Genomic DNA, 27,789 nt, shown 5'->3' with positions numbered 1-27,789 from the left:
GCCTAGAACAGTGCCTGTCATACAGGAGGCATTCAGTAACTATGGGCCCTTATTATTGCTGTAATGTGGGAACAATACCTCTTTCATTTGGTTCCGCGGCAGAGAACATGGCCATGAAGCCATTCCCAGCTGTGTTGGCGTCGGAAATCATCTGCACCATCATCTTGTTGCTGCTGGACACAAGGGCTCCAGGCCGGAACGTGCCGCAGAAGCGCCCGATGCGCTGGCCGTTGGCATGGCCATTGTACACATCCACAAAGTCATAACGACACAGGTTGTCACTCTCCAGGTCTATGAATCGGAAATTAAGAACTACCACTTTTCCCTCTGGAACCTGCCAAGAAAACGGCCAAGGGGAAAACTGTGTCATGGGAATGGTGTCTGAAATCTTCACATCTAAGCCAATTACTGAAATGAGCAGAGAAAAGGTTAATACCCCAGATCATGCTTTTTTCCTTCAACACTGAATGAGGCCATAAAAGGCATTCTACCATAATGCATTCCCAGTAAAAGACGAGCATTTATTATCTTTTCACAAATTCCACAATTCTCTAGGGTACATGAGCTTATTCTTAGGGAGTCTGTCTCAAAGTTGCAAACTATTGGATCAGTCTTGTTTTTGAAAATTAATTATTAACTTGTTTGGCTGCGCTAGGTCTCAGTAGCAGCATGCGTTTTGGGTTTGTTTTTTTTTTTTTTATTAGTTGCAGCATGCGAACTCTTAGTTGAGGCATGTGCGATCTAGTTACCTGACCAGGGATCAAACCTGGGCCCCCTGCATTGGTAACACGGAGTCTTAGCCCTAGACCATGAGGGAAGTTCCTGGATCAGTCTTATTAATTAACAAATCATAGCTTACAAAGAATACCAGGCCTGACTGGATCTTAGCACACATCTCACATCTGCACATTCTAAAGCACCATGGCACTCAGACATAGTGCTCGGCAAAGATCCATTTGAAATGTCAATTCTTACAAATAACACAATAGGACAATCTCAAGACATAGAATGTTTCTATGAAATTCAAACTCAAAGGGTGATTTGGCAACTGTGTAGGTAATTTATAGATAATTCACTTTGGGTCCTCAAGAGGCCAGATCAATTATCTACACTGATTATATTGATTAATTGTTGAATCAGCTCTTCTCAAAGTCACTGAGTTTTTGTTTTCCAGGTGAAAACTATATACTAGGCAGCCTTGAAACAAAATATGCTGATGAAAAAGATGCGTTTTCACTTTCTCCACTTTCTCATAAGACTTTTTTCACCATAATTTCCTCCTCACTCCTTGTTCCCTGACTAGGTAGAGAAAAATGGCTACAAAAGCATTTGGCAGGATTCTTAAAAAAGCCCCATTTATTTCACACTATTTTTTAATTTCTTCATACAAGCTGTTTAGTCATAAAGTCTTGATCAGATTTGTTTCACACTCAATAGCATAAGAATTTCATTCTGTAAAAACCTACAGATGACACAGATGAGTGATTTAAAAACAACAAAGATCCACAAGCAACACTGTTCACTTCATCTTAATTAACCATCTCAGACTTAAGGATCAACAGATGCCATCACATGTACGTGGCTTCCCCATGTTGGTAAGTGCCCCATACTGGTAAGTGACATGAAATTTTTTTTTCCTATAATAAGAAGTGTGTCAGTGCTACGTGCCTTTTTTAATCAAACACATAACACCCAACGGAGAAACTATAACCCAGTAATCACAAGAAGGGGGATATTTTAGCTTTACCATTGTTGCATTCTAATTGCTGGAGGCTTATCTTAAGTATGAACATCAGAAGCTCTAAAGCCACAGTCTAAGAAGCTGACAGCAGAAAACACAATTTAATTTTTAAACATTCTCACTGAGATATTTGTTGCAGAATGTCCTTGGTTTTTTTGTTTTGTTTTGTTGCATACAATCTTTCTTTATCCCATGATGAGAAAATTATCACAATGTGGTGCCACATCTGCTACCTTGACTATAGGCAAGCTCTCCATGAATCACTGAAAAATTCCCAGTTAAGAAAAACATTTGTAACTAAAGTAATTTGGATTGTCCTTGAGTGAATAATGACTATTTGCGTAAATGTATAAACTCTATGGAGGGCAATTCAAAGCTATGACACTCATCCACCCACAAAGTGAGTGTAGATGAAAAAGGATAGAGTTCTAAGGATGGAGTCCTGGGGGCATTCCAATGTCATCGTGTCTCAAAGATGAAGCCAAACCACCAAAGGGACTGAGTCAGTAAGTAGGAGGCAACCAGAGGAAGGATGTGGTGCCCAGAAGCCAGACAAAGAGAGTGTGTCAAGCAGGAAAGACGATTGGCAGAATCAGGCGCTGCTGTTTAGTCAGTAGGATGATGACTGAGATATGACCACTGGGTTTAGCAACCAGAGGTCACTGGTGACTCTGACATGGCTGTTTTGCTGGACATTAGCAGGCTGGGGAATGCTGATCTAAGACACCGTGGAGCACGGATGGTCTGCCCAGTGAGCGGAAGGCAGGCAGATGCAGGGAGGTTGGTACACGAGGCTGTGGTGGCATATGAAATTTTCTTCTGATTACTTTGCTTTTCTCAGTGAAATACAGAATGAGGTCATCAGCAGCAAAAGAGTGGATATGGGAGGAGCTACTGGGAGTTTGAGAACAGATGAATAGGTAACAGATTGCTGCTGAGTCGCTTCAGTCGTGTCCGACTCTGTTCGACCCCATAGATGGCAGCCCACCAGGCTCCCCCGTCCCTGGGATTCTCCAGGCAAGAACACTGGAGTGGGTTGCCATTTCCTTCTCCAATGCATGAAAGTGAAAAGTGAAAGTGAAGTCACTCAGTCGTGTCTGACTCTTAATGACCCCATGGACAGCAGCCTACCAGGCTCCTCCATCCATGGGATTTTCCAGGCAAGAGTACTGGAGTGGGGTGCCGTTGCCTTCTCCAGTGTAATAGATTAGGGAAGTGTAACAGGGCTGCCATGAGTGCTGAGGTCCACTGGAATTAAATGAATTAAAAGTGAGTCCTCCCTACCATATGATCCAGCAGTTCCACTCCTGGGTACATATTTGAGAAAAACAAAAACAGTAATTCAAAGACACCTGGGCCCCAGTGTTCATAACAGCATTATTTACAAAGGTCAAGATATTCAAGCAGCCTACGTGTTTATCAATAATGAAGGGATAAAGATGTGGTACATATATACAATGAAATATTAGTCAGTCATAAAAGAATGCAGTTTTGCCATTTGCAACATGGATGGACTTGGACTCTGGGATTCCCTGGTGGCTCAGACGGTAAACTCCTGCAATGCAGGAGACCTGGGTTCAATCCCTGCGTTGGGAAGATCCCCTGGAGGAGGGCACGGCAACCCACTCCACTATTCTTGCCTGGAGAATCCCCATGGACAGAGGCCTGGCAGGCTACAGTCCATGGGGTCACAAAGAGTCAGACACGACTAAGTGACTAAGCACAGCACAGGATGGACTTGGAGAGTATTAGGCTAAGTGAAATAATTTAGACAGAGAAAGACAAATACTGTATGATATCACTTAAGAGTGGAATCTATAAAGTACAACAAACTAGTGAATGTAAAAAAAGAAGCAGGTTAACAGAGAACAAATCAGTGGGGAGAGGGCAGGGAGCAAAGGGAGCAGAGTAGGAGGTAAAAACTATTATGTACAAAATCAACAAGACCTGGTTTCGATCCTTGGGTTGGGAAGATCCCCTGGAGGAGGGAAAGGCTACCCACTCCAGTATTCTGGCCTGGAGAATTCCATGAACTTCATAGTCCATGGGATCGCAAAGAGTCAGACACGACTAAGTGACTTTCACTTTCACAAAATAAAGAAGCTACAAGGATATAGGGTACAACACAGGGAATACAGCCAATAATTTATAATGTTAATAACTATAAATGGAATGTAGGCCTTTAAAAGTTGTGAATCACTATGTTGTATTCCTATAACTTACATAATCATGTACATAAACTATGTCTCATTTAAAAGGAAAAAAGTGAGTCCTCTGCGTGGTTGTATTCTCTTTCTCCCCAGCCATGTTCAGCTCCCTAGGTGGAGGTCCAGAGGAGGCAGAGTGGAATTTAAGCAGTGTTGTGGGAGGAGTTTGGGGAGGTGGAGGGATATTTGCCAAGTTAGGACGATGAAGGGAGAGGGGACATAGGCAGGGGAATGACCACAATGGTGGACTACGGAATCCACGCTGGGTTATAAGGACAGAAGTCAGGACTCAGTGGGGTGAGGACAGTTGTTCTTGTTCAGTGGCTCAGTCGAGTCAAACTCTTTGCGACCCCATGGACTGCAGCACGCCAGGCTTCACCATCTCCCAGAGCTTGCTCAGACTCATGTCCATGGAGTCAGTGATGCCATCCAACCATCTCATCCTCTGTCGTCCCCTTCTTCTCCTGCCTTCAATCTTTCCCAGCATCAGGGTCTTTCTAATGAGTCAGCTCTTTGCATCAGTTGGCCAAAGTATTGGCACTTCAGCTTCAGCATCAGTCCTTCCAATGCATATTCAGGACTGATTTCCTTTCGGACTGACTGGTTTGATTACCTTGCTGTTCAAGGGACTCTCAAGAGTCTTCTCCAACACCACAGTTCAAAAGCATCAATTCTTTGGTGCTCAGCCTTCTTTATGGTCCAACTCTCACATCCATACATGACTAATAGGAAAACCATAGCTTTGACTAGACAGATCTTTGTTGCCAAAGTAATGTCTCTGCTTTTTAATATGCTTTCTAAGTCAGTCACACCTTTTCTTCCTAGGAGCAAGTGTCTTTTAATATTATAGCTGCAGTCACCATCTGCAGTAATTTTGGAGCCCAAGAAAATAAAGTCTGTAGATTGTGGTGGAGGCAAGGATAATGACAATGAATGTGGACGACTAAGAAGCAATGGAGAAGAGAAGATAAAAGACCCAAAGGGATCATCCACACAGATGTTGAAATGGCTGTGAATAATGACAAGATTAGTCCTGAAAACAGTGACCATAAGCCAGGGCCCAAAGTTTATAAGAAATGTGGAAGGCTGTCGTGAAGTCTTCCGATGACTGCAACATGGAAGGACATGGGACATGATGGTCTTGTTTCACTGGTCATTTCTCAGTTCTCTGTCACTGAGAAAATAGTGTGACTGCAATCAGGCTGTTGAAATGGAACCCAAGCTTTGGAAATCCATTCCCTATGGGTAAATCATTTATTTTCCAACGTTCTTTACTTGGTCTGGATGCAATGAAAAGTTGAAGCTTCTCTGAGAATGAGACACAAATATGTTGGTAATAGAAAATGGGTTACAGCGTGTAACTCTGAACACAAAATCCAACAACCCTAACAAAAATTCTTTGGAGGGAAGATTTCAGGGGAGATCAGTATTCGCTGTGGGTCTCCCGGAACTAGATAAATGCCATCTCACACTGAAGGCCAAGAGAAATTCTGTTGCAAGTGAGATGCACGTCATAGTGAACCCTTCACTATAGCACAACACTGTTCATCTTTATATGAGGAACCAAGACTGATGTTTTATTGACTATGCCAAAGCCTTTGACTGTGTGGATCACAAGAAACTGTGGAAAATTCTGAAAGAGATGGGAATACCAGACCACCTGACCTGCCTCTTGAGAACTCTGTAAGCAGGTCAGGAAGCAACAGTTAGAACAGGACATGGAACAACAGACTGGTTCCAAATAGGAAAAAGAGTACATCAAGGCTGTATATTGTCACCCTGCTTATTTAACTTAAATGCAGAGTACATCATGAGAAATGCTGGACTGGAAGAAGCACAGGCTGGAATCAAGATTGCCGGGAGAAATATCAATAACCTCAGATATGCAGATGACACCACCCTTATGGCAGAATGTGAAGAACTAAAAAGCCTCTTGATGAAAGTGAAAGAGGAGAGTGAAAAAGTTGGCTTAAAGCTCAACATTCAGAAAATGAAGATCATGGCATCCAGTCCCATTACTTCATGCCAAATAGATGGGGAAACAGTGTCAGACTTTATTTTTCTGGGTTCCAAAATCACTGCAGATGGTGACTGCAGCCATGAAATTAAAAGACGCTTACTCCTTGGAAGGAAAGTTATGACCAACCTAGATAGCATATTCAAAAGCAGAGACATTACTTTGCCAACAAAGGTCCATCTAGTTAAGGCTATGGTTTTTCCAGTGGTCATGTATGGATGTGAGAGTTGGACTATAAAGAAAGCTGAGCGCCAAAGAATTGATGCTTTTGAACTGTGGTGTTGGAGAAGACTCTTGAGAGTCCCTTGGACTACAAGGATATCCAACCAGTCCATCCTAAAGGATATCAGTCCTGGGTGTTCATTGGAAGGACTGATGTTGAAGCTGAAATGCCAATACTTTGGCAACCTGATGCAAAGAGCTGACTCATCTGAAAAGACCCTGATGCTGGGAAGATTGAGGGCGGGAGGAGAAGGGGATGACAGAGGATGCGATGGTTGGATGGCATCACCGACTCGATGGACATGGGTTTGGGTGGACTCCGGGAGTTGGTGATGGACAGAGAGGCCTGGCGTGCTGCAGTTCATGGGGTCGCAAAGAGTCAGACACGACTGAGTGCCTGGACTGAACTGAACTGAACTGAAGATTGCTGCCCTGTGATGTGAACTCTGCTAAGAGTTCCTGGATTATCATTCTAAAGGATTTTGGAAAGCATCTTCTCTGAAGATGACCTTCCACTTCAAGAATATATAGTCTGTACCCTTGATTATTCTTTGTTAGGCGTATAAAAAAATATTTAAAGATACATAAAGTAATATACACTTGGATACCAACAAGCCAGAATTGATTATTGTTAACATTCTTTAAAGTCTCCTTCAATAAAGTAAATAATTTCAGATAAAATAGCTTTCTTTGTCCTCATGTACAGCCTCATTCCCCTGCCTTTCTCAGAAGCAAACATTCACAAATTTAGTGAGTTTCCTTCTGTGCTATTCAAAAAGCTAAATTAATATACCTGTATATGTATCCATGCAAAATCCATAATTGTGTTTTTATGTATGTTTTAAAAATGAATGAAAGTGGGATAATGCTGTACATATCACTTTCCAACATGGGCATCCTTGAATTTTCTCAAGGGTGAGGAAGAAGAGAAGTGGGAGAAATTAAAACAACAGGGATTTGGTAAGCTATTTATTCTACCTAGAGCACTTTTCCACTTCTGCCCTTCTCTTACTCAGGCTCAGGGTCTCATTTTCAAGGTCACCTCTTCCTGGAGGTGCATCCAGACCCCTCCCACGTCCTCCTCTCAAGATGGGCTCTGCCCAGTTAACAGCCTGGCCCTCGGGTCTCCAAGCCCTAGAAGGCTCAACCCACTTACTTGGCCCCTGTCTGTTTTCCCTGAAAGATGGAGTTCTAGAAGGTAAGGATCCTCATGCCTTGTTCACTGTCCCATTCCCAGCTTCTGGACAACCCATGGCTGCAAGCAGAGTTGTATCATAAAGATTTACTAAATGAATGAATCCATCAAGAGCTAAATGGACATTAGGTTCTTTACACAAATCCTGGACAAGGTACCTCCTGGGTGGCTCTGCCTCTTTGAGTTTTAACATCTCATACCCTATCCAGCAGCAAAACTCTAGAAGGCCTCTTTCTTTTCTAGGTCATTCTTTAAAAAAAAAAAAAAGAAGACATATCCTTGGGGAAACTATCTTTCAAATCTCCTGTGAATGCTAACACAATGCAGAAACTCAATTAAGACACTTTCTTGGGGTAACATATTAGACAAGGCCACTGATTTGTGAGATCAAATTGACCAGGGGATAAACTATCTGCCTGTAGAAAAATAAATCTGTATTCGTGTTTTTCCCTATCAGCAGCTGAATTCTTCGTCGACCAAAGCCCGGCGCTGCAACAATGACCTCAGCTCACCCTGCAGTTCCTGGGATGTCCTCACGGTCACAGGCAAGAGTGCCAAGTCGCCCAATGCCAATGCCAGGGCTGCTGCCAGAAAAGGAACCGGGAACTGCATTCTAGGCTGGTTGTTTGCATTTTCAGGAAACTATAAGCAAATGCAAATAGAAGTCAGCTTCTTTTGTCTGGAGTGTAGATTTCCACAGAAATGGGAACGCTCCTTTGTATCTACAGCTTTTCTCTCCCCAAAACACCATTTACTAATTTAAGCAAAAAAATCTGTTTCTAAAGACTGATTTTTAAAAAAGCCCTTGTTTTTCATTCCTTTTTATGACTAATACCATGCTTCCCAGGTGGCTCAGTGGTAAAGAAACTGCCTGCTGATGCAGGAGCTGCAGGAGACATGGGTTTGATCCCTGGGTCAGGAACATCCCCTGGCAACCCACACCAGTATGGGAATTCCAAGGACAGAGGAGCCTGGTGGCTAACAGTCCACAGGGTGAAAAAAGAGTCAGACAAGACTGGGCATGCATGCACATCAGATCAGATCAGTCGCTCAGTCGTGTCCGACTCTTTGCGACCCCATGAATCGCAGCACGCCAGGCCTCTGTGTCCATCACCAACTCCCGGAGTTCACTCAGACTCACATCCATCGAGTCAGTGATGCCATCCAGCCATCTCATCCTCTGTCGTCCCCTTCTCCTCCTGCCCCCAATCCCTCCCAGCATCAGAGTCTTTTCCAATGAGTCAACTCGTCACATGAGGTGGCCAAAGTACTGGAGTTTCAGCTTTAGCATCATTCCTTCCAAAGAAATCCCAGGGCTGATCTCCTTCAGAATGGACTGGTTGGATCTCCTTGCGGTCCAAGGGACTCTCAAGAGTCTTCTCCAACACCACAGTTCAAAAGCATCAATTCTTCGGCACTCTTTCTTCACAGTCCAACTCTCACATCCCTACATGACCACAGGAAAAACCATAGCCTTGACTAGACGAACCTTTGTTGGCAAAGGAATGTCTCTGCTTTTGAATATGCTATCTAGGTTCGTCATAACTTTCCTTCCAAGGAGTAAGCATCTTTTAATTTCATGGCTGCAGTCACCATCTACAGTGATTTTGGAGCCCAAAAAATAAAGTCTGACACTGTTTCCACTGTTTCTCCATCTATTTGCCAGGAAGTGATGGGATCGGATGCCATGATCTTCGTTTTCTGAATGTTGAGCTTTAAGCCAACTTTTTCACTGTCCACTTTCACTTTTATCAAGAGGCTTTTTAGTTCCTTTTCACTTCCTGCCATAAGGGTGGTGTCATCTGCATATCTGAGGTTATTGATATTTCTCCCAGCAATCTTGATTCCAGTTTGTGTTTCTTCCAGTCCAGCGTTTCTCATGATGTACGCTGCATATAAGTTAAATAAGCAGGGTGACAATATACAGCCTTGACGAACTCCTTTTCCTATCTGGAACCAGTCTGTTGTTCCATGTCCAGTTCTAACTGTTGCTTCCTGACCTGCATACAAATTTCTCAAGAGGGAGATCAGGTGGTCTGGTATTCCCATCTCTTTCAGAATTTTCCACAGTTTATTGTGATCCACACAAAGGCTTTGGCATAGTCAATAAAGCAGAAATAGATGTTTTTCTGGAACTCTCTTGCTTTTTCCATGATCCATTATGTACTATACATCTTTATCCATTCATCTGTCAATGGACATTAGGTTGCCTCCCTGTCCAAGCTCCTGGAGCAGGAACTGGCAACCTACTCCAATGTTCTTGCCTGGAGAATCCCATAGACAGAGGAGTCTGGAGGGCCAGAGTCCATGGGGTCGCAAAGAGTTGGACATGACTGAGTGACTAGCACACACACGTCCTGGCTCTATGTCCTGGCAGGCTGTACTCCATGGGGTTGCAGAGTCAGATACAACTTAAAAACTGAATGAACGGAACGAATTGTGAGAACACTGGGGTACACGTATCTTTTTGAATTATGGTTTGCATAGGTTGCTTAGCTCGGTGCTCTGTGATGACCTAGAAGGGTGGGATGGTGGGGTGGGAAGGAGGCTGAAGTGGGAAGGGATATATGTATACATATAGCTGATTCACTTCGTTGTACAGCAGAAACTAACAAAACATTGTAAAGCAATTATACTCTAATTTAAAAAAAAAAAAAGCCCTTGCTTTAATCTAGATTCTCCTGTTCCACAAACAGACCTTGGGGAAAGTGTGTTCTAAAATACTGACCACATTTTATTTATGGAAAGTTCAAGAGGCATAGCAGCTCTGTTGTCAACTCATTTATATCCCCAAATGTAATCCAGGGCAACGTACATACAAATTATGTACAAATATTTGGCGATGCCTCAAGAGGGGGATAAATCCAAAGCCTCAAGATCTTATTCATGTATATTCTGTGTCTATGTAAATACTCTTTTGAAACATTGAACTGTATAAGCATTTGGAAACCAGAACACACATTTTGATTCATGGAAATAACATGTGATGTTTAGAAAAGAAATTTTTTTGGCTGGGGATTAAAAAAAAACAACTCTATTTACCTGTATGTTGAAAAGGAGGGTGGAAATCCCCATCTACCTCAAGCCCAGGCCATGAGAACCAGTCAAAATGGAGACACTCCTCTTCTGAAAACTGTCCAAAAGCTTTCCCATCAAGGTAGGAATAGAATCCTCACTGTACCTACAGTCACACACCTGGGTAGTGTGCATTCAGTTCAGTTCAGTTCAGTCGCTCAGTCGTGTCCGACTCTTTGCCACCCCATGAATTACAGCACGCCAGGCCCCCATGCAGTCCATGGGGTCGCTGAGGGTTGGACACGACTGAGTGACTTTACTTTCACTTTTCACTTTCATGCATTGGAGAAGGAAATGGCAACCCACTCCAGTGTTCTTGCCTGGAGAATCCCAGGGATGGGGGAGCCTGGTGGGCTGCCGTCTATGGGGAAGCACAGAGTTGGACACGACTGAAGTGACTTAGCAGCAGCAGCAGGCCTCCCTGTCCATCACCAACTCCCGGAGTTCACTCAGACTCACATCCATCGAGTCAGTAATGCCATCCAGCCATCTCATCCTCTGTTGTCCCCTTCTCCTCCTGCCTCCAATCCCTCCCAGCATCAGAGTCTTTTCCAATGAGTCAACTCTTCTCATGAGGTGGCCAAGTACTAGAGTTTCAGCTTTAGCATCATTCCTTCCAAAGAAATCCCAGGGCTGATCTTTAGAATGGACTGGTTGGACCTCCTTGCAGTCCAAGGGGACTCTCAAGAGTCTTCTCCAACACCACAGTTCAAAAGCATCAATTCTTCGGCACTCAGCTTTCTTCACAGTCCAACTCTCACATCCATACATGACCACTGGAAAAACCATAGCCTTGACTAGATGGACCTTTGTCGGCAAAGTAATGTCTCTGCTTTTGAATATGCCATCTAGGTTGGTCATAACTTTCCTTCCAAGGAGTAAGTGTCTTTAAATTTCATGGCTGCAATCACCATCTGCAGTGATTTTGGAGCCCCAAAAAATAAAGTCTGACACTGTTTCCACTGTTTCCCCATCTATGTCCCATGAAGTGATGGGACCGGATGCCATGATCTTTGTTTTCTGAATGTTGAGCTTTAAGCCAACTTTTTCACTGTCCTCTTTCACTTTCATCAAAAGGCTTTTTAGTTCCTCTTCACTTTCTGCCATAAGGGTGGTGTCATCTGCGTATCTGAGGTTATTGATATTTCTCACGGCAATCTTGATATCTCCTTGTGCTTCTTCCAGCCCAGCGTTTCTCCTGATGTACTCTGCATATAAGTTAAATAAGCAGGGTGACAATATACAGCCTTGACGTACTCCTTTTCCTATTTGGAACCAGTCTGTTGTTCCACGTCCAGTTCTTCCTGACCTGCATATGGGTTTCTCAAGAGGCAGGTCAGGTGCTCTGGGATTCCCATCCCTTTCAGAATTTTCCACAGTTTATTGTGATCCACACAGTCAAAGGCTTTGGCATAGTCAATAAAGCAGAAATAGATGTTTTTCTGGAACTCTCTTGCTTTTTTGATGATCCAGTGGATGTCGGCAGTTTGATTTCTGATTCCTCTGCCTTTTCTAAATCCAGCTTGAACATCTGGAAGTTCACGGTTCACGTATTGCTGAAGCCTAGCTTGGAGAATTTTAAGCATTACTTTACTAGCGTGTGAGATGAGTGCAATTGTGCGGTAGTTTGAGCATTCTTTGGCATTGCCTTTCTTTGGGATTGGAATGAAAACTGACCTTTTCCAGTCCTGTGGCCACTGCTGAGTTTTCCACATTTGCTGGCATATTGAGTGCAGCACTTTCACAGCATCATCTTTCAGGATTTGAAATAGCTCAACTGGAATTCCATCACCTCCACTAGCTTTGTTCGTAGTGATGCTTTCTAAGGCCCACTTGACTTCACATTCCAGGATGTCTGGCTCTAGGTGAGTGATCACACCATCGTGATTATCTGGGTTGTGAAGATCTTTTTTGTACAGTTCTTCTGTGTATTCTTGTCACCTCTTCTTAATATCTTCTGCTTCTGTTAGGTCCATACCATTTCTGTCCTTTATAGAGCCCATCTTTGCATGAAATATACCCTTGGTATCTTTAATTTTCTTGAAGAGATCTCTAGTCTTTCCCATTCTGTTGTTTCCTTCTATTTCTTTGCCTTGATTGCTGAGGAAGGCTTTCTTATCTCTTCTTGCTTTTCTTTGGAACTCTATATTCAGATGCTTATATCTTTCCTTTTCTCCTTTGCTTTTCGCTTCTCTTCTTTTCACAGCTATTTGTAAGCACTTTACTCATATTATTCCATTTAATAACAGCAACCCTATGAAGGTGATGTTAGCCCAGTTTTACAGTGTACAGGTAAGGAAACTGAGGCAAAGAGAGGGAAAGGCCTCATATAATACCCCTGACTATCTCTCTGGCCTCATCTTTCTCTATCATGCAATAATCTGGCTGTTCAAGTAACCCTCCAGGCTTATTCTCCACCTCAGGGCCTTTGCACAGTCAGGCCTCTCTGCTCAGCACACTCTCCTCCCTGATATTCACACATCTGCCGCTACCTACCTCATCATTTAACACTCAGCTCAAGTGTCATCTTTCCAGAGGGCCCTCTCCTGAGTCTTTCAGTTGCTTTAGATCATGTCATCTACATAACCATATTATTTCTTCATAGATTTTCATCTGTCTCTCCACCAGAATGTACAATCAAGAGACCACAGCTTGTCCACAGCTAGTCTAATACCTGGCTATTACATGAGTTCAAAAAGTAACTATTGAATAAATGACTGAGATCCTTATAATCTTTTTTTAAAAGAAATTTTTTTTTATTTATTTTGCTGTGCTGGGTCATAGTTGGCACATGCAGGATCTAGTTCCCTGACCAGGGATCAAAGCCAGGCCGCCTGCATCCGAAGCGTGGAGTCTTAGTCACAGGACTACCAGGGAAGTCCCCAAACACTCATAATCTTAATTTTTTAAAAACAGAGCAGACCACAAAGCCTATAACTAGCACATTAAGTTTACGTAACAATGTACTTTAACTAATGGGCTCCCTTGGTGCCTCAGTGGTAAAGAATCCTACCAACACAGGAGACGTGAGTTCAATCCATGGGTCAGGAAGATGCCCTGGAAGAGGAAATGGCAACTCACTGCAGTCTTCTTGCCTGGGAAATCCCATGGACAGAGGAGTCTGGCGGGCTATAGTCCACAGGGTGGCACAGAGTCGGACACAACTTGGTGACTAAAAATCAACAACAAACGGGTTCAAGGCAAGCGGTAGCGGCACGCTTCTGAAAAGGAAGAAACTGCTCGGAGTGGTTGTGATGACTTAGAGGCACCCAGCAAGTCAGCAGCAGAGGCCAGGTCTCCTGACTCCTTCCCGACTATGTTTCCCATGGCCTGATACAGGCAGGGGCTGAGGAGGTGCTTACGATCTCAAGTCCTTTCCCCAGCCCCACAGGAAGCTGACATGTCCCAGCCTGCACTGCAGTTAGGTAAGGCCAGATGCTGGGGTCCTGACCAATGGGACGTAGTGAGGGAAGTCAGGTACCCACGTCGAGGCCTAGCCATAAATGTCTCTGCCCAATCCTTTCAGAGTTCTCTTTTGGCTCTAAGGAGGGAACTCAACGGAGGAAACAGGAAGGTTCTAGGAGAAGGCAGAGTCACACAGGAGTTAATGCTCAAAAGAGCTGTCCAGGACAGTCATCCAACAGCACTGGACGGTGTCATAAGCAAGAAATCACCATCTGTTCAGACTCACAGACATGGAGTGCTTCACACACCGTGCTGGTGGTAAAGAATCCACCTGCCAATGCAGGAGATGTAAAAGATGCAGGTTCGATCTCTGGGTCAGGAAAATCCCCTGGAGGAGGAAATGGCAACCCATTCCAGTATTCTTGCCTGGAAGTCCCATGGACAGAGGGGCCTGGCGCCCTACAGTCCATACGGTCGCAGAGTCGGACATGACTGAAGCGACTTAGCATGCACACACAGACACAGAGGAGGCTGCCAGGGGGAGGGAAGGATTGGGAGTTAGGGGCTAGCAGATGCAAACTCTTCCAAATAGAATGGATAAATAACATGGTCCTACTGTATAGCATACCTGTTATTGACCTGGGGCCAAACTATGGTGGAGGAAATGAAGATAATGGTGACCTCCCTCAAAAGATCCCATGCATGCACTGCTACACTCAGTGCCCCCAACCCTGCAGCAAAGTGAAAGTGAAGTCACTCAGTCATGTCCAACTCTTTGCGACCCCGTGGACTGTAGCCCACCAGACTCCTCCGTCCATGGGATTCTCCAGGCAAAAGTACTGCAAGAGTACTGGAGTGGGTTGCCATTTCCTTCTCCAGGGGATCTTCCCAACCCAGGGATCAAACCCAGGTCTCCCAATTGCAGGCAGATGCTTTCACCTCTGAGCCACCAGGGAAGCAACCCTGCAGCAGGCCACCACCAACCCACGCCAACCCACGCCTCCGCTGGAAACTCTTGGAGACTCACAGGCAAGTCTGGGTCAGCCTCTTGTGTGGGAACACAGATCCACCCATCAACAGAAAACGATTAAATATTTACTGAGCATGGCCCTGCCCATCAGAACAAGACCCAGTTTCCCCCTCAGTCAGTCTCTCCCATCAGGAAGCTTCCATACACCTCTTAGCCTTCTCCAGCAGAGGGCAGACAGACTGAAAAACACAATCACAGAAAACTAACCAATCTAATCACATGGGCCACAGCCTTGTCTAACTCAATGAAACTATGAGTCATGCCATATAGGGCCACCCAAGATGGATGGGTCATGGTGGAGAGTTTTGACAAAATGTGGTCCACTGGAGAAGGGAATGACAAACCACTTCAGTATTCTTGCCTCGAGAACCCCATGAACAGTATGAAAAGGCAAAAAGATAGGCCACTGAAAGATAACTCCCTGGGTTGGTAAGTGCCCAATATGCTAATTGAGATCAGTGGAGAACCAACTCCAGAAAGAAAGAAGATATGGAGCCAAAGCAAAAACAACACCCAGTTGTGGATGTGACTGGTGATGGAAGCAAGGTCTGATGCTGTAAAGAGCAATATTGCATGGGAACCTGGAATGTTAGGTCCATGAATCAAGGCAAATTGGAAGTGGTCAAACAGGAGATGGCAAGAGTGAACGTCAATGGTTTAGGAATCAGCGAACTAAAATGGACTGGAATGGGCGAATTTAACTCAGATGACCATTATATCTACTATGGTGGGCAAGAATCCCTCAGAAGAAATGGAGTAGCCATCATAGTGAACAAAAGAGTCTGACTGAAATCCAGTACTTGGATGCAATCTCAAAAATGTAGAATGATCTCTGTTCATCTCCAAGGCAAACCATTCAATATCATGGTAATCCAAGTCTATGCCCCAACCAGCAATGCTGAAGAAGCTGAAGTTGAACGGTTCTATGAAGACCTACAAGACCTTCTAGAACTAACACCCAAAAAAGATGTCCTTTTCATTATAGGGGACTGGAATGCAAAAGTAGGAAGTCAAGAAACTCCTGGAGTAACAGGCAAATTTGGCCTTGGAGTACAGAATGAAGCAGGGCAAAGGCTAATGGAGTTCTGCTGAGAGAACACACTGGTCATAGCAAACACCCTCTTCCAACAACACAAGAGAAGGCTTTACACATGGACATCACCAGATGGTCAACACTGAAATCAGATTGATTATATTCTTTGCAGCCAAAGATGGAGAAGTTCTATACAGTCAGCAAAAACAAGACCAGGAGCTGACTGTGGCTCAGATCATGAGCTCCTTGTTGCCAAATTCAGGCTTAAATTGAAGAAAGTAGGGAAAACCACTAGACCATTCAGGTATGGACTAAATCAAATCCCTTATGATTATACAGTGGAAGTGAGAAATAGATTTAAGGGACTAGATCTGATAGATAGAGTGCCTGATGAACTATGGACAGAGGTTCGTGACACTGTACAGGAGACAGGGATCAAGACCATAGCTAAGAAAAAGAAATGCAAAAAAGCAAAATGGCTGAGGCCTTACAAATAGCTGTGAAAAGAAGAAAAGCGAAAAGCAAAGGAGGAAAGGAAAGATATACCCATTTGAATGCAGAGTTCCAAAGAATAGCAAAGAGAAATATGCAAGCCTTCCTCAGTGATCAGTGCAAACAAATAAAGGAAAACAATAGAATGGGAAAGACTAGAGATCTCTTCAAGAAAATTAGAGATACCAAGGGAATATTTCATGCAAAGATGGGCTCAATAAAGGACAGAAATGGTATGGACCTAACAGAAGCAGAAGATATTAAGAAGAGATGGCAAGAATACACAGAAGAACTGTACAAAAAAGATCTTCACAACCCAGATAATCACGATGGTGTGATCACTCACCTAGAGCCAGACATCCTGGAATGTGAAGTCAAGTGGGCCTTAGAAAGCATCACTATGAACAAAGCTAATGGAGGTGATGGAATTCCAGTTGAGCTCTTTCAAATCCTGAAAGATGATGCTGTGAAAGTGCTGCACTCAATATGCCAGCAAATGTGGAAAACTCAGCAGTGGCCACAGGACTGGAAAAGGTCAGTTTTCATTCCAATCCCAAAGAAAGGCAATGCCAAAGAATGCTCAAACTACCACACAATTGCACTCATCTCACACGCTAGTAAAGTAATGCTTAAAATTCTCCAAGCTAGGCTTCAGCAATACGTGAACCGTGAACTTCCAGATATTCAAGCTGGATTTAGAAAAGGCAGAGGAACCAGAATCAAACTGCCAACATCCACTGGATCATGGAAAAAGCAAGAGAGTTCCAGAAAAACATCTATTTCTGCTTTATTGACTATGCCAAAGCCTTTGACTGTGTGGATCACAATAAACTGTGGGAAATTCTGAAAGAGATGGGCATACCAGACCACCTGATCTGCCTCTTGAGAAACCTGTATGCAGGTCAGGAAGCAACAGTTAGAACTGGACATGGAACAACAGACTGGTTCCAAATAGGAAAAGGAGTATGTCAAGGCTATATATTGTCACCCTGCTTATTTAACTTCTATGCAGAGTACATCATGAGAAATGCTGGGCTGGAAGAAGCACAAGCTGGGATCAAGATTGCCAGGAGAAATATCAATTACCTCAGATATGCAGATGACACCACCCTTATGGCAGAAAGTGAAGAAGAACTAAAGAGCCTCTTGATGAAAGTGAAAGAGGAGAGTGAAAAAGTTGGCTTAAAGCTCAACATTCAGAAAACTAAGATCATGGCATCCAGTCCCATCACTTCATGGCAAATAGACGGGGAAACAGTGGAAACAGTGGCTGACTTTATTTTTGGGGCTCCAAAATCAGTGCAGATGGTGACTGCAGCCATGAAATTAAAAGACACTTACTCCTTGGAAGGAAAGTTATGACCAACCTAGATAGCATATTCAAAAGCAGAGACATTACTTTGCCAACAAAGGTCCGTCTAGTCAAGGCTATGGTTTTTCCCGTGGTCATGTATGGATGTGAGAGTTGGACTATAGAGAAAGCTGAGTGCTGAAGAATTGATGCTTTTGAACTGTGGTGTTGGAGAAGACTCTTGAGAGTCCCTTGGACTGCAAGGAGATACAACCAGTCCATCCTTAAGGAGATTAGTCCTTAAGGATTAGGGTTCATTGGAAGGGTTGATGTTGAAGCTGAAACTCCAATACTTTGGCCACCTGAAGTGAAGATCTGACTCATTAGAAAGACCCTGATGCTGGGAGGAATTGAAGGTGGGAGAAGAAGGGAACAACAGAGGATGAGATGGTTGAATGGAATCACTGACTCAATGGACATGAGTTTGGGTAAAATCGGGGAGTTGGTGATGGACAGGGAGGCCCTGCATGCTGCAGTCCATGTGGTCACAAAGAGTAGGACACGACTGAGCAACTGAACTGAACTGTATAGCACAGGGAACTATATTCAATATCCTGTAATTAAACCATAATGGAAAAGAATATGAAAGAGAATGTGTATATATGGATAACTGAATCATTTTGCTGTACAGCAGAAATGAACACAACATTGTAAATCAACTATACCTGAATAAAATAATTTTTTAAAAAAGAAATTTCCATTTGTTGTACTAGGCCACCAAGATTTGGGGGACTTGGGGTTACAGCTTGGCACTTTGGGTTAATTATCCTGACATGAGTCAGTTGTCCTAACCAAGCAGCTCGGTGACAGGCAACTGGAGAGATGTCTTTGTTGTTTTTTGGTGCCTGTTAAGTTCTATACAAATCTACATTATAACATGGCCACCGAAAAAATGGGCGCCGTCTCAGGCTGTGTGAATGGTGAGAGAGGTGACAGACAATTTGGAGCAATCAGGAAAGTGAGTGAACTCAGTAGGCGTCACTGAGGTATGTGTTGTAAATTCAATGGCTCCTGCAAAATCTAACTGGCACCACCATCGTGACCCCACGATGCCTTTATCTGTGGCGGGGTAGTGAAGGTGAGAAGAGGGTTAGCAGCCAGTGGGGCTGCTCCAGGTGGGAAAAGAAATGGATCTTATGACTGAAGACTTGGCTTATCTGCAAGGGAAAATTCTGGTGGGAAAAACTTGAAGAAGCAATAAGGCAGAACCCAGAGCAACAGGATCTGAGAAAATTCCAGCCAGGATGGGGAGACAGGCAACTGGGCAATGAGCTGGCTTTAGGTTTTGCTTGGGATAGAAGAAAAAGTTAGGTTTAAATGTAGAGTATTCCTTTTTTAAAAAATTCTGAATGAAGTTATTTTATTTTTTATTGAATTATAATTGATTTACAAAGTTGTGTTAGTTTCTGGTATACAGCAATGTGATCCAGTTATATATATACATATAAAATATAACTATATATAAATATATATAAATAAAACAATTATATGTGTGTGTGTGTGTGTGTGTATCTGGGAGTTGGTGATGGACAGGGAAGCCTGGCGTGCTGCAGTCCATGGGGTCACAAAGAATCGGACATGACTGAGCAACTGAACTGAACTGAACTGGTATATATATATGTGTGTATGTGTGCACATGTGTGTGTGTGTGTGTGTGTGTGTTAGTCGTTCAGTCGTGTCTGACTCTTTACAACCCTACAGACTGTAGCTCATCAGGCTCCTCTGTCCATGGAACTCTCCAGGCAAGAATACTAGAGTGTTTTGCCATTCCCTTCTCCAGGGAGACATATATATACATATCCTCTTTCAGATTCTTTTCCATTATAGGTTATTACAAAATAAGGACTATAGTTCTCTGTGCTATACAGTAGGTTCTTATTGTTTACTCTCTATATAGTAGAGTGTATATGTTAATCCCAAATTGCTATATTCCTCTCCCCCTTCCCCTTTGATAACAAAGAATTTGTTTTCTATGTCTGTGGATCTATTTCTGTTTTGCATGTAAGTTCATTTGTATCTTTTTTTTTTAAGATTTCACATTTTGTCTGATTTACTTCACTTAGTGTGATAATCTGAAGGTCTATTCATGTTGCTGCAAATGGCACTATTTCATCACTTTTTAATGTCTGAGTAGTATCCAATGCAGTATTCTTGCCTGGAAAATCCCATGGACGGAGGAGCCTGGTAGGCTACAGTCCATGGGGTTGCAAAGAGTGAGACACGACTGAGCGACTTCACTTTCACTAGCATCTCACTATATATCTACCACACCTCCTTTATCGATTCATCTGTCGATGGACATTGAGGTTGCTTCCATACCTTGGTGATTTTAAATAATGCTGCAATGAACACTGGGGTGCATGTATCATTTCGAATTGCAGTTTCTCTGAATATATACCCAGGAATGGGATTGAAGGATCATATGGTAGCTCTATTCTTAGTTTTTTAAGGAATCTGCTCACATCTTTTCACACTGGGGCCTCTTCTGCTTCTCCTGTGGCTCATAACATCACTAGTACCGTACTGTGGATGTAAGTGATGACAAATCTGAGCAAGTTAGGCAATTCATCATCACCTTTCTTGAGAACTGGAAATTCACTACTTAATTTTTCACTAAACACAAGCTGCCTTTTTGGCCATTTGTTCCTGAAAGGATTTACTGCAAAATAAAAAAAGCATTATCCAACAATAAAATAAAAAATCACTACCAAACAATAAAATAAAGATTTATACAGCAAAGAGCTATAGATTTATACCAAGCAATAAATAACAAAACCATTCTAGCAAGAGCACTCAGACTATTTTAAACAGAACAGCTCAGCCTCTGTTTGCCAGCGTATGTTTCATGGACAATGAACCTATACTTCCCATGTTGTCCAAGGGACCAGCCCACTGGCAGCCTGGCGGCCTCATGTGTCACTGGTGCCACGTGGCTGCGGGGAGCAGAAGCATAAAATACTCATCCTTCCACCACCCAAGACTGAACACAGTGGCTGAAGCCCAAGCTATCTCATGTGATCACTGTGTGTCCTGAATACTGCCCTTGAGAGGTCTTAGCTGTGTTGGGAAAAAAGAGACAAGTTCTCACTATTTGTCTTTGTCATCTAACCACATGTTTAAGAGAGAATTCTGCACCCTGCATATGTGAAATATGTACTTCGAGACAAGATCTCGGCAGAAGATGGAACCACCAAGGGAAGCTCTACCAAACCCATCTTGGATTACTGAAGCAACTCTTAGGAGTAATATGCCTTTTAAAACAATGAAAAATCCACAACAAATAGTAAACCACATGAGACGCCCTGAATGACAGGTACACATCAGAATGGTCTAGGACAAATGAGGACACCTGGCTATCCTGGCCTCAGGGCACCTGGGTCCTTCCTCTAAAGTCTGAAGCTGTCCCATTAAAAACCACAGGTTGAGAGACTTCCCTCATGATCTGGTGGCTAGGATGCTAAGATTCCACTACAGGGGCCTGGGTTCAATTCCTGGTTGGGGAACTAAGATCCTACAGGCCCAATGGCATGGCCAAAAAAATTAAAAAGTTTAAATTTAAAAATTTAGAAAAAGGATTTCCCTGATGGTCCAGTGATTAAGACTCCATACTCCCACATTGCAGGGGCACAGATTCAACCCCTGGTTGGGGAAGTTCTACAGGCCGCCATGGTATAGCCAAATACATACATACATACATAAATAACAACCATAGGTTGACTAAATGAAGAGCTGCTGAATGGATAAAAGGGTGAAAGAATGGCTTCCTGATACTTGGAGAATGAAGTCCAAACTCCTTAGAATAATAGTGTGTGAGGCCCACACTTCTGACATTCTATCCATCCTCGAACACACCCAGCCCCTTTCCATTTCCACCTCTATGAGATCACATGTGCATCCCCTGCCTGGAATCCTTTCTTCCTGTCTCAGACCATCCACTGCCACGCTGATCCCAAATTCTGGGCCAAGCAGCACCTTTCTAGGAACCCAAGAGTCTCCCAGTCCTCCACCAATGTCCACACTCAGGGAGACGTTATCTTCCCTCTTTCTGCTCCCGGAGCCCACTCATCTACTGTTCTCCCTGTTCTATTGGTACATCCTTCAGCATCTACGGGGCCCACAGGGCCTGGGGTGTGTGTTCTCTGCCTCCAGAAGGACTGCGAACCTTCCATAGGCAGGACCGTTTCATTTTGATTCATCTGTGTCTGAGTCTGAACCCACAGGCAGCTGGAGGCCAGGTATCAAAAAAAGTGCAGTGAAAGTTAGTTAGGTAGCAGATAGATGGCTCCTGGGTTGGACAACTGGTGTTTGTCAAGTGGATTAAAACTGAAGCTTTGTTTTCACCCAGACACTCCAAGGACAAAGCTAGTGGCAGAAACTGAGCTCTGCAGAAGCAGAGATAAGATGACCACTCTTGGGGTCAAGGAAAACTTCCCTGTCTGCACACGTGCAGGAAGGTTACTTCGGGGTCAAAAGGGAGGGGGCACCACCCGGTAAGAAGTGTGGGCTTGCACCCACAGGCCTCTGCAATAATGGACTCCATCTTAGCAAAATGTTGCACATGCATGTTGGGGAGGGTCCTAGAACAGGTCAGGTGTGGAAAAAGAAACGAGACAACTGGCCGAGGTAAACAAAGACCCGGGCTTCCCTGATAGATCAGTTGGTAAAGAAAATCTGCCTGCAATGCAGGAGACCCTGGTTCGATTCCTAGGTCGGGAAGATCAGCTGGAGAAGGGATAGGCTACCCCACTCCAATATTCTTGAGCTTCCTTTGTGGCTCAGCTGGTAAAGAATCCGCCCACAAAGCAGGAGACCTGGGTTCGATCCCTGGGTTGGGAAGAAGCCCTGGAGAAGGGAACGGCTATCCACTCCAGTATTCTGGCCTGGAGAATTCCATGGACTGAATAGTCCATGGGGTCTCACAGAGTTGAACACAACTGAGTGACTTTCACTTTCAAACAAAGACCCGGAAGAACTATGTAAGTGATTTAAATCACCCCTTTTCTGTGTTCCTCATTCAGGACACACACACCTCTCTGGGTGTGTATTTCTTCCTAGCTTCTGTCTTAAATAATAAACTGCTTCTCTGTGTGCTCTCCCATACCTTGTACTGTGTCTCAATAATATACTTTGTACCTGTTTTTACAGTTTTTTCCTCCTTGAAACATTTCTGCTTTCAAATGGAGGACCTCTTTGCTTCTAGCCTCTAGCGCTGGGTGATCTAGTGGTTAGAACTCCTGGTTTTCATCCAGGCCACCCAGGATCAATCATGGGCAGGGAACTAAGATCTCTCTTCAGGACAGCTCACTGCTCTCTCCAAGATCATTAGAATGGAGATGGGGAACAGTTTCCAATCATTTCATCTCAGATCTGTGAACAGTTTGGGGAATTTCTATGGTATTTGACTATTTGTTCTGCAAATCAACAAGTATTCGTTAAATACCAGCTGCTGGCACAGCATCATACATCAGGCTGGAGAAAACAGACTCCGAGGTTCCCTGTGACCCGACAGTGCCTCCCTGGAGCAAGCTGTGCATGCTAAGTCGCTTCAGTCGTGTCAGACTTTTTGCTACCCCATGGACTATAGCCTGCCAGGCTACTCTGGCCACAGGATTTGTTACCATCTGAGCCACCAGGGAAGTTGCTTGGAGTAAGTTAGGGCTTCACTAAGACATGTGAGAGAAGTTTTCCTTGACCTCAGGAGAAAGAAGTTGATATGTAAGAGCACCCATCCCAAGCTGTCTGCTTTGTTATATTTTCTCAATCTGCATGGGATTCCCAGGTGGCATTAGTAGTGAAGAATCTGCCTGCCAATGCCAGAGATGCAAGAGACTTGGGCTTGATCCCTGGGTCAGGAAGATCCCCTGGAGGAGGGCATGACAACCCACTCCAGTATTCTTGCCTGGAATCCCATGGACAGAGGACTCTGGCAGGGCTACAATCACAGAGTCAGACACGACTGAAGCAACTGAGCATAAACATTTATACTGCTGCTCTGGGCCTCAGTTTCCTCATCTACAGTCCATGGGGTTGCAAAGGGTTGGTCATGCCTTAGCACACACGTACTCTCAACCTGAATATAATGGATACTCTTTACAGGATATTCATTGCTTCTTCTTAGCTGTGTTTCAGCAGACTGCAGATAGGTCACAGAGATTAAAGCTAGCCAATTTTTTCATGCCTTCAAAATATGGAACAAGGTACTTACTTAAGTCATTTTAGGATATGTTTTCAATTCTCTAGAAGATGTCAACACAAGTTAATCCAGAATGGGATAAACATGATTGGTGGAGATTCTTGGAGAAAAAGCATTTCTACCCTAAGCCACTGTTTCATGTTTTCTGACAGCGAAGCTTAATGGTAACAGATACAAAAGCCAGGGTTGTTCTTTGCTAGTGAGGGGCCTTTCTGTCATACAGTACCCGGGGTTTTCTCCTTAAGAACATGTGGGTGTAATTTTTTTTAAAGCTTTTATAGGACAGCATTGATTTTTATGCAGTGACCTAAGGAAAAAAATCTGAAATATTTTCAAGAAAACAATCTTGTAATCTGTGATTTCATCTGAGAAATCTGTAACGGCCAAGGAATACAAAATTCTACTATTTTACTAGGAGTGAAACAGAAAGCCCTTCCCTTCTGGGATGAGAGAAGTCACAGGAAGGTAATAAACACATTTCAAGCAAAACAGATGCAATGTGAGCATCCAATGTTCTCCTCAAGGAGTAAGAAACAGGGTTCACGTGGCCACATTAGGTTGTTACAAGAAAGAACTCAAGTTGTTTTTAAACCTAATTCCTGGACTTCCCTAGTGGTCCAGTGGTTAAGAATCTACCTGCCAATTCAGGGAACACGAGTTTGATCCCTGGTCCCAGAAAATTCCATATGCTGCAGGGCGTCTAAGCCCATGAGTCACAACTACCGAGCCCAACCAAGTTCTAGAGCCCCATGCTCCACAATAAGAGAAGCCACCAGACCACAACCGGAGAGGAGCCCCTACTAGCCGTGACTAGAGAAAGCCCATGCAGCTTTCTGAAGACCCAGTGCAGCCAAAAATAATAAAATTTTAAAATAAAAAAATAATAAACCTGATTCCTTTATCCAAAAAATTCATGCTATTTTATAATTTAAAATAGCACTACAAGACTTTAATGGAAAATAACAGCCCTGACTCTTCCGATCCCTGATTTTCACTACTCAGGGACAACCAAATTAACTCTTTCGTCTGTTTTATCTGGCCTTTACCTCCTGCTTTTTAACAAAATGCTTGTGCTGCTATTTCTTGACTTATCCTTTTAAAACTTCATCTCTTTACTCACTACTTTGCCGAAAGTGTTAGTAGCTCAGTTATGTCTGACTCTGTGTGACCCCTTGGATTGTAGTCCACCAGGCTCCTCTGTGCATGGGATTCTCCAGGCCAGAATACTGGAGTCGGTTGCCATTTCCTCCTCCAGGGGATCTTCCCGACCCAGGGCATGAACCCAGGTTTCCCTCACTGCAGACAGATTCTTTACCATCTGAGCCACCAGAGAATCCAATCATCAAAATTCTGGTTAAATCAATATTTAGAATTTTCAGTATTGTGACCACATAAATATTACTCATTGCTGAACTAAGTTGTTACTATTCTTGTATAATCTTTTGCTTTTCTTAGGTTAATAAGTTGCCTTGTTCCTTAAGTGACCTTTGTTTGCTTCGTGCCTGTCACTCAAACCCCTCACAATAATGGGCAGGCACTGGTGTCCTATGAATTCCAACAATGATTCTGGAACCTTCCACCCTTCCTGTCCTCTCTCTCTTTCCAGTCTGGACTGGCAGCTGCACAGCTCCGAGGCTGGGATTTCCCTTTCTCATCAACTCAGGAAATCCCCACGGGGCTCCTATGGCTTTTTCTTCTTTACCTTATTCCCTCATTGTGCTGGAGCTCACCCTCTTATAGTTTTCTTACAAAGGGCACACAGAGATGAAAAGTTTCAGATCTTGCATTTCTAAAAACACCTTAATTCTGTGCTCACATTTGTCTGCCAGCTTGGCAGGGTATAGAATTGTAGCTTAAAATACTTCTCATCAGAATTTTAAAGGCCTTGTTCACCACTGTCTTCTAGTTTCCAATAAGTTAATGTTCCTTTCTCTTTCTACGTGATTCCCCCTCCTCCAGAAAGAATTTTCTCATCTAAGTTTAACAAAGGTGTGCCTTGGTGTTTATCTTTTTCCATTCATTGTGCTGAGTATTATTTCTTTGATAGTTTCCTCCCCTTCATATTCTGTTGTTTTTTTTCTAGAACTCTTCTTGGTCATACAGGGGTTCCCTAATCTCCTTTTCTCTGCAATATCCTATCTTCTCCTTTTGTTCTACTTTTTGAGTGTGTTCAGGTTTATCTTCCAGCTCCTCTATTGATTTTTTTCATTTCTCCAAGTTACTAATTTCCAAGAGAATTTGGCTTATCTTCTTCTTTTTTTAAGTATCCTCTTCTTATTTTACAATAATTTTTAATTTTTGATCTCTTTCTTATTTTTAATCTCTCTGAGATAACAATATTCATTTTGAAATTTTTTTCTGTCCTCTGTACTTTCTTTCTTTGGAGTTTCTGGTTTTTGTCTGTTTGGGGCTCCACTCTTTGAGGTAAGAGGTTTTCCTCAAATATCTAGGGACCTTCAACTAGCTGTCTATTCATATTCAGAACTGGGGCCAGGCTGACAGAAAGCCCTGTGGCAGGACTGATCACTACAGTGTGACTGGGGACAGACTGACTTTTTCCTTGAGTCTCCCAAAAGTCAGTGTCTGGAGGGCCTTCCTTTGGGGCTATTCATCTTCTCTGAGATTCTTCAGTGTCTTGCCCAAAGGGTAAAGACCTTGCTGCAGCTTTCATGAAAGGAGCAGAGAATAAGGGGATCAGGAGGGCCTCCCCTTCCCATATGCAGACTTTAATTACCCAGTTTTCAGTGCCACACCTTGGCCTGACCCCTTCTGCTGGGCCTGCAGTTCCCAGGTCCAGAATCCCTCTGGTTCCTGAAGAAGCAGGCCTACCATGATGGAGGCAACAGGCAGGGGAGGTGCCCATGCTGCAGGGAGTGGGGAGGGAACTGAGGTGGTTAATTGCTCTTACGTGTGCATGTTAAGTCTCTTCAGTCGTGTCCAACTCTGTGCGACCCCATGGACTATAGCCCCCTAGGCCCCTCTGTCCATGGAATTCTCCAGACAAGAATACAGGAGTGGGTTGCCATGCCCTCCTCCAGGGCATCTTCCCAATCCAGGGATCGAACCTGCATCTTTAATGTCTCCTGCATTGGCAGGCGGGTTCTTTACCATTAGCGCCACCTGGGAAGCCCAATCACTCTTAAAACACTTTCAATTATAACTCCAGTTTTTAACCTCCCCTCCTCTGCTGCCTTCCAAGAAATCTGGCACCTTCAGTTCCTTTCAGGGATTCTGTGGCACAAATCAGCTTGCTCTGCAGCGGCTCCGTCCCCTGCCCCTCTGGCAGATACACAATTTTCATTCTCTCTCCTTTGCTAATTCGGTTACCACTGATCATCTGCTTTCTTACCCTCCAAAATTTTGTCAGTATCTCTCACCTACTGTTAGTTCCATTCCAGTGCCCTTTGTCCTTGTGGGTTTAAATTTTTAAATTTCCTTACCATAATTTTTGTGGGATCTTGAGAGAAGGCAGAAATAAACATGAGCATTTAATCTACCATGCTTAACCAAAAGTCACTAAGGTGATTTTTATAAAGGCTAACATTTATCTTATCCCTTTCCTTCTTTGAGTGCTTCCCTGGTGGCTCAGCTGGTAAAGAATCTGCCTGCAATGCGTGAGACCTGGGTTTGATCCCTGGGTTAGGAAGATCCCCTGGAGAAGGAAAAGGCTACCTACTCCAGTATTCTTGCCTGGAGAATCCCAGGGACAGAGGAGCCTGGCGGGCTACAGTCTGTGGGGTTGAAACTGCGTGATTAACACATGCCAATATGTTTCTAATTTTTCACTACTATATGATCACAACTATATAAGTCTTCTTGTGTTTAAGG

The 27,789-nt window shown here is 43.6% G+C and overlaps 1 protein-coding gene across 1 annotated transcript in view; it reads right to left on the bottom strand.

Annotated features, from left to right (window-relative positions):
- The window catches only part of PCOLCE2 (procollagen C-endopeptidase enhancer 2), a 99,363-nt gene that overhangs the window by 35,951 nt on the left and 35,623 nt on the right, over window positions 1–27,789 (bottom strand). Inside the window, 1 exon segment of the mRNA NM_001075629.1 lies at window positions 79–334. Within this exon segment, the coding sequence (NP_001069097.1) occupies window positions 79–334 (256 nt within the window).

Source organism: Bos taurus, chromosome 1, assembly GCF_002263795.3.
Source record: "Bos taurus isolate L1 Dominette 01449 registration number 42190680 breed Hereford chromosome 1, ARS-UCD2.0, whole genome shotgun sequence".
Classification (NCBI taxonomy): domain Eukaryota; kingdom Metazoa; phylum Chordata; class Mammalia; order Artiodactyla; family Bovidae; genus Bos; species Bos taurus.
Note: the sequence above shows the minus strand (reverse complement) of the source record. Positions and strands in the feature narration are given on the sequence as shown.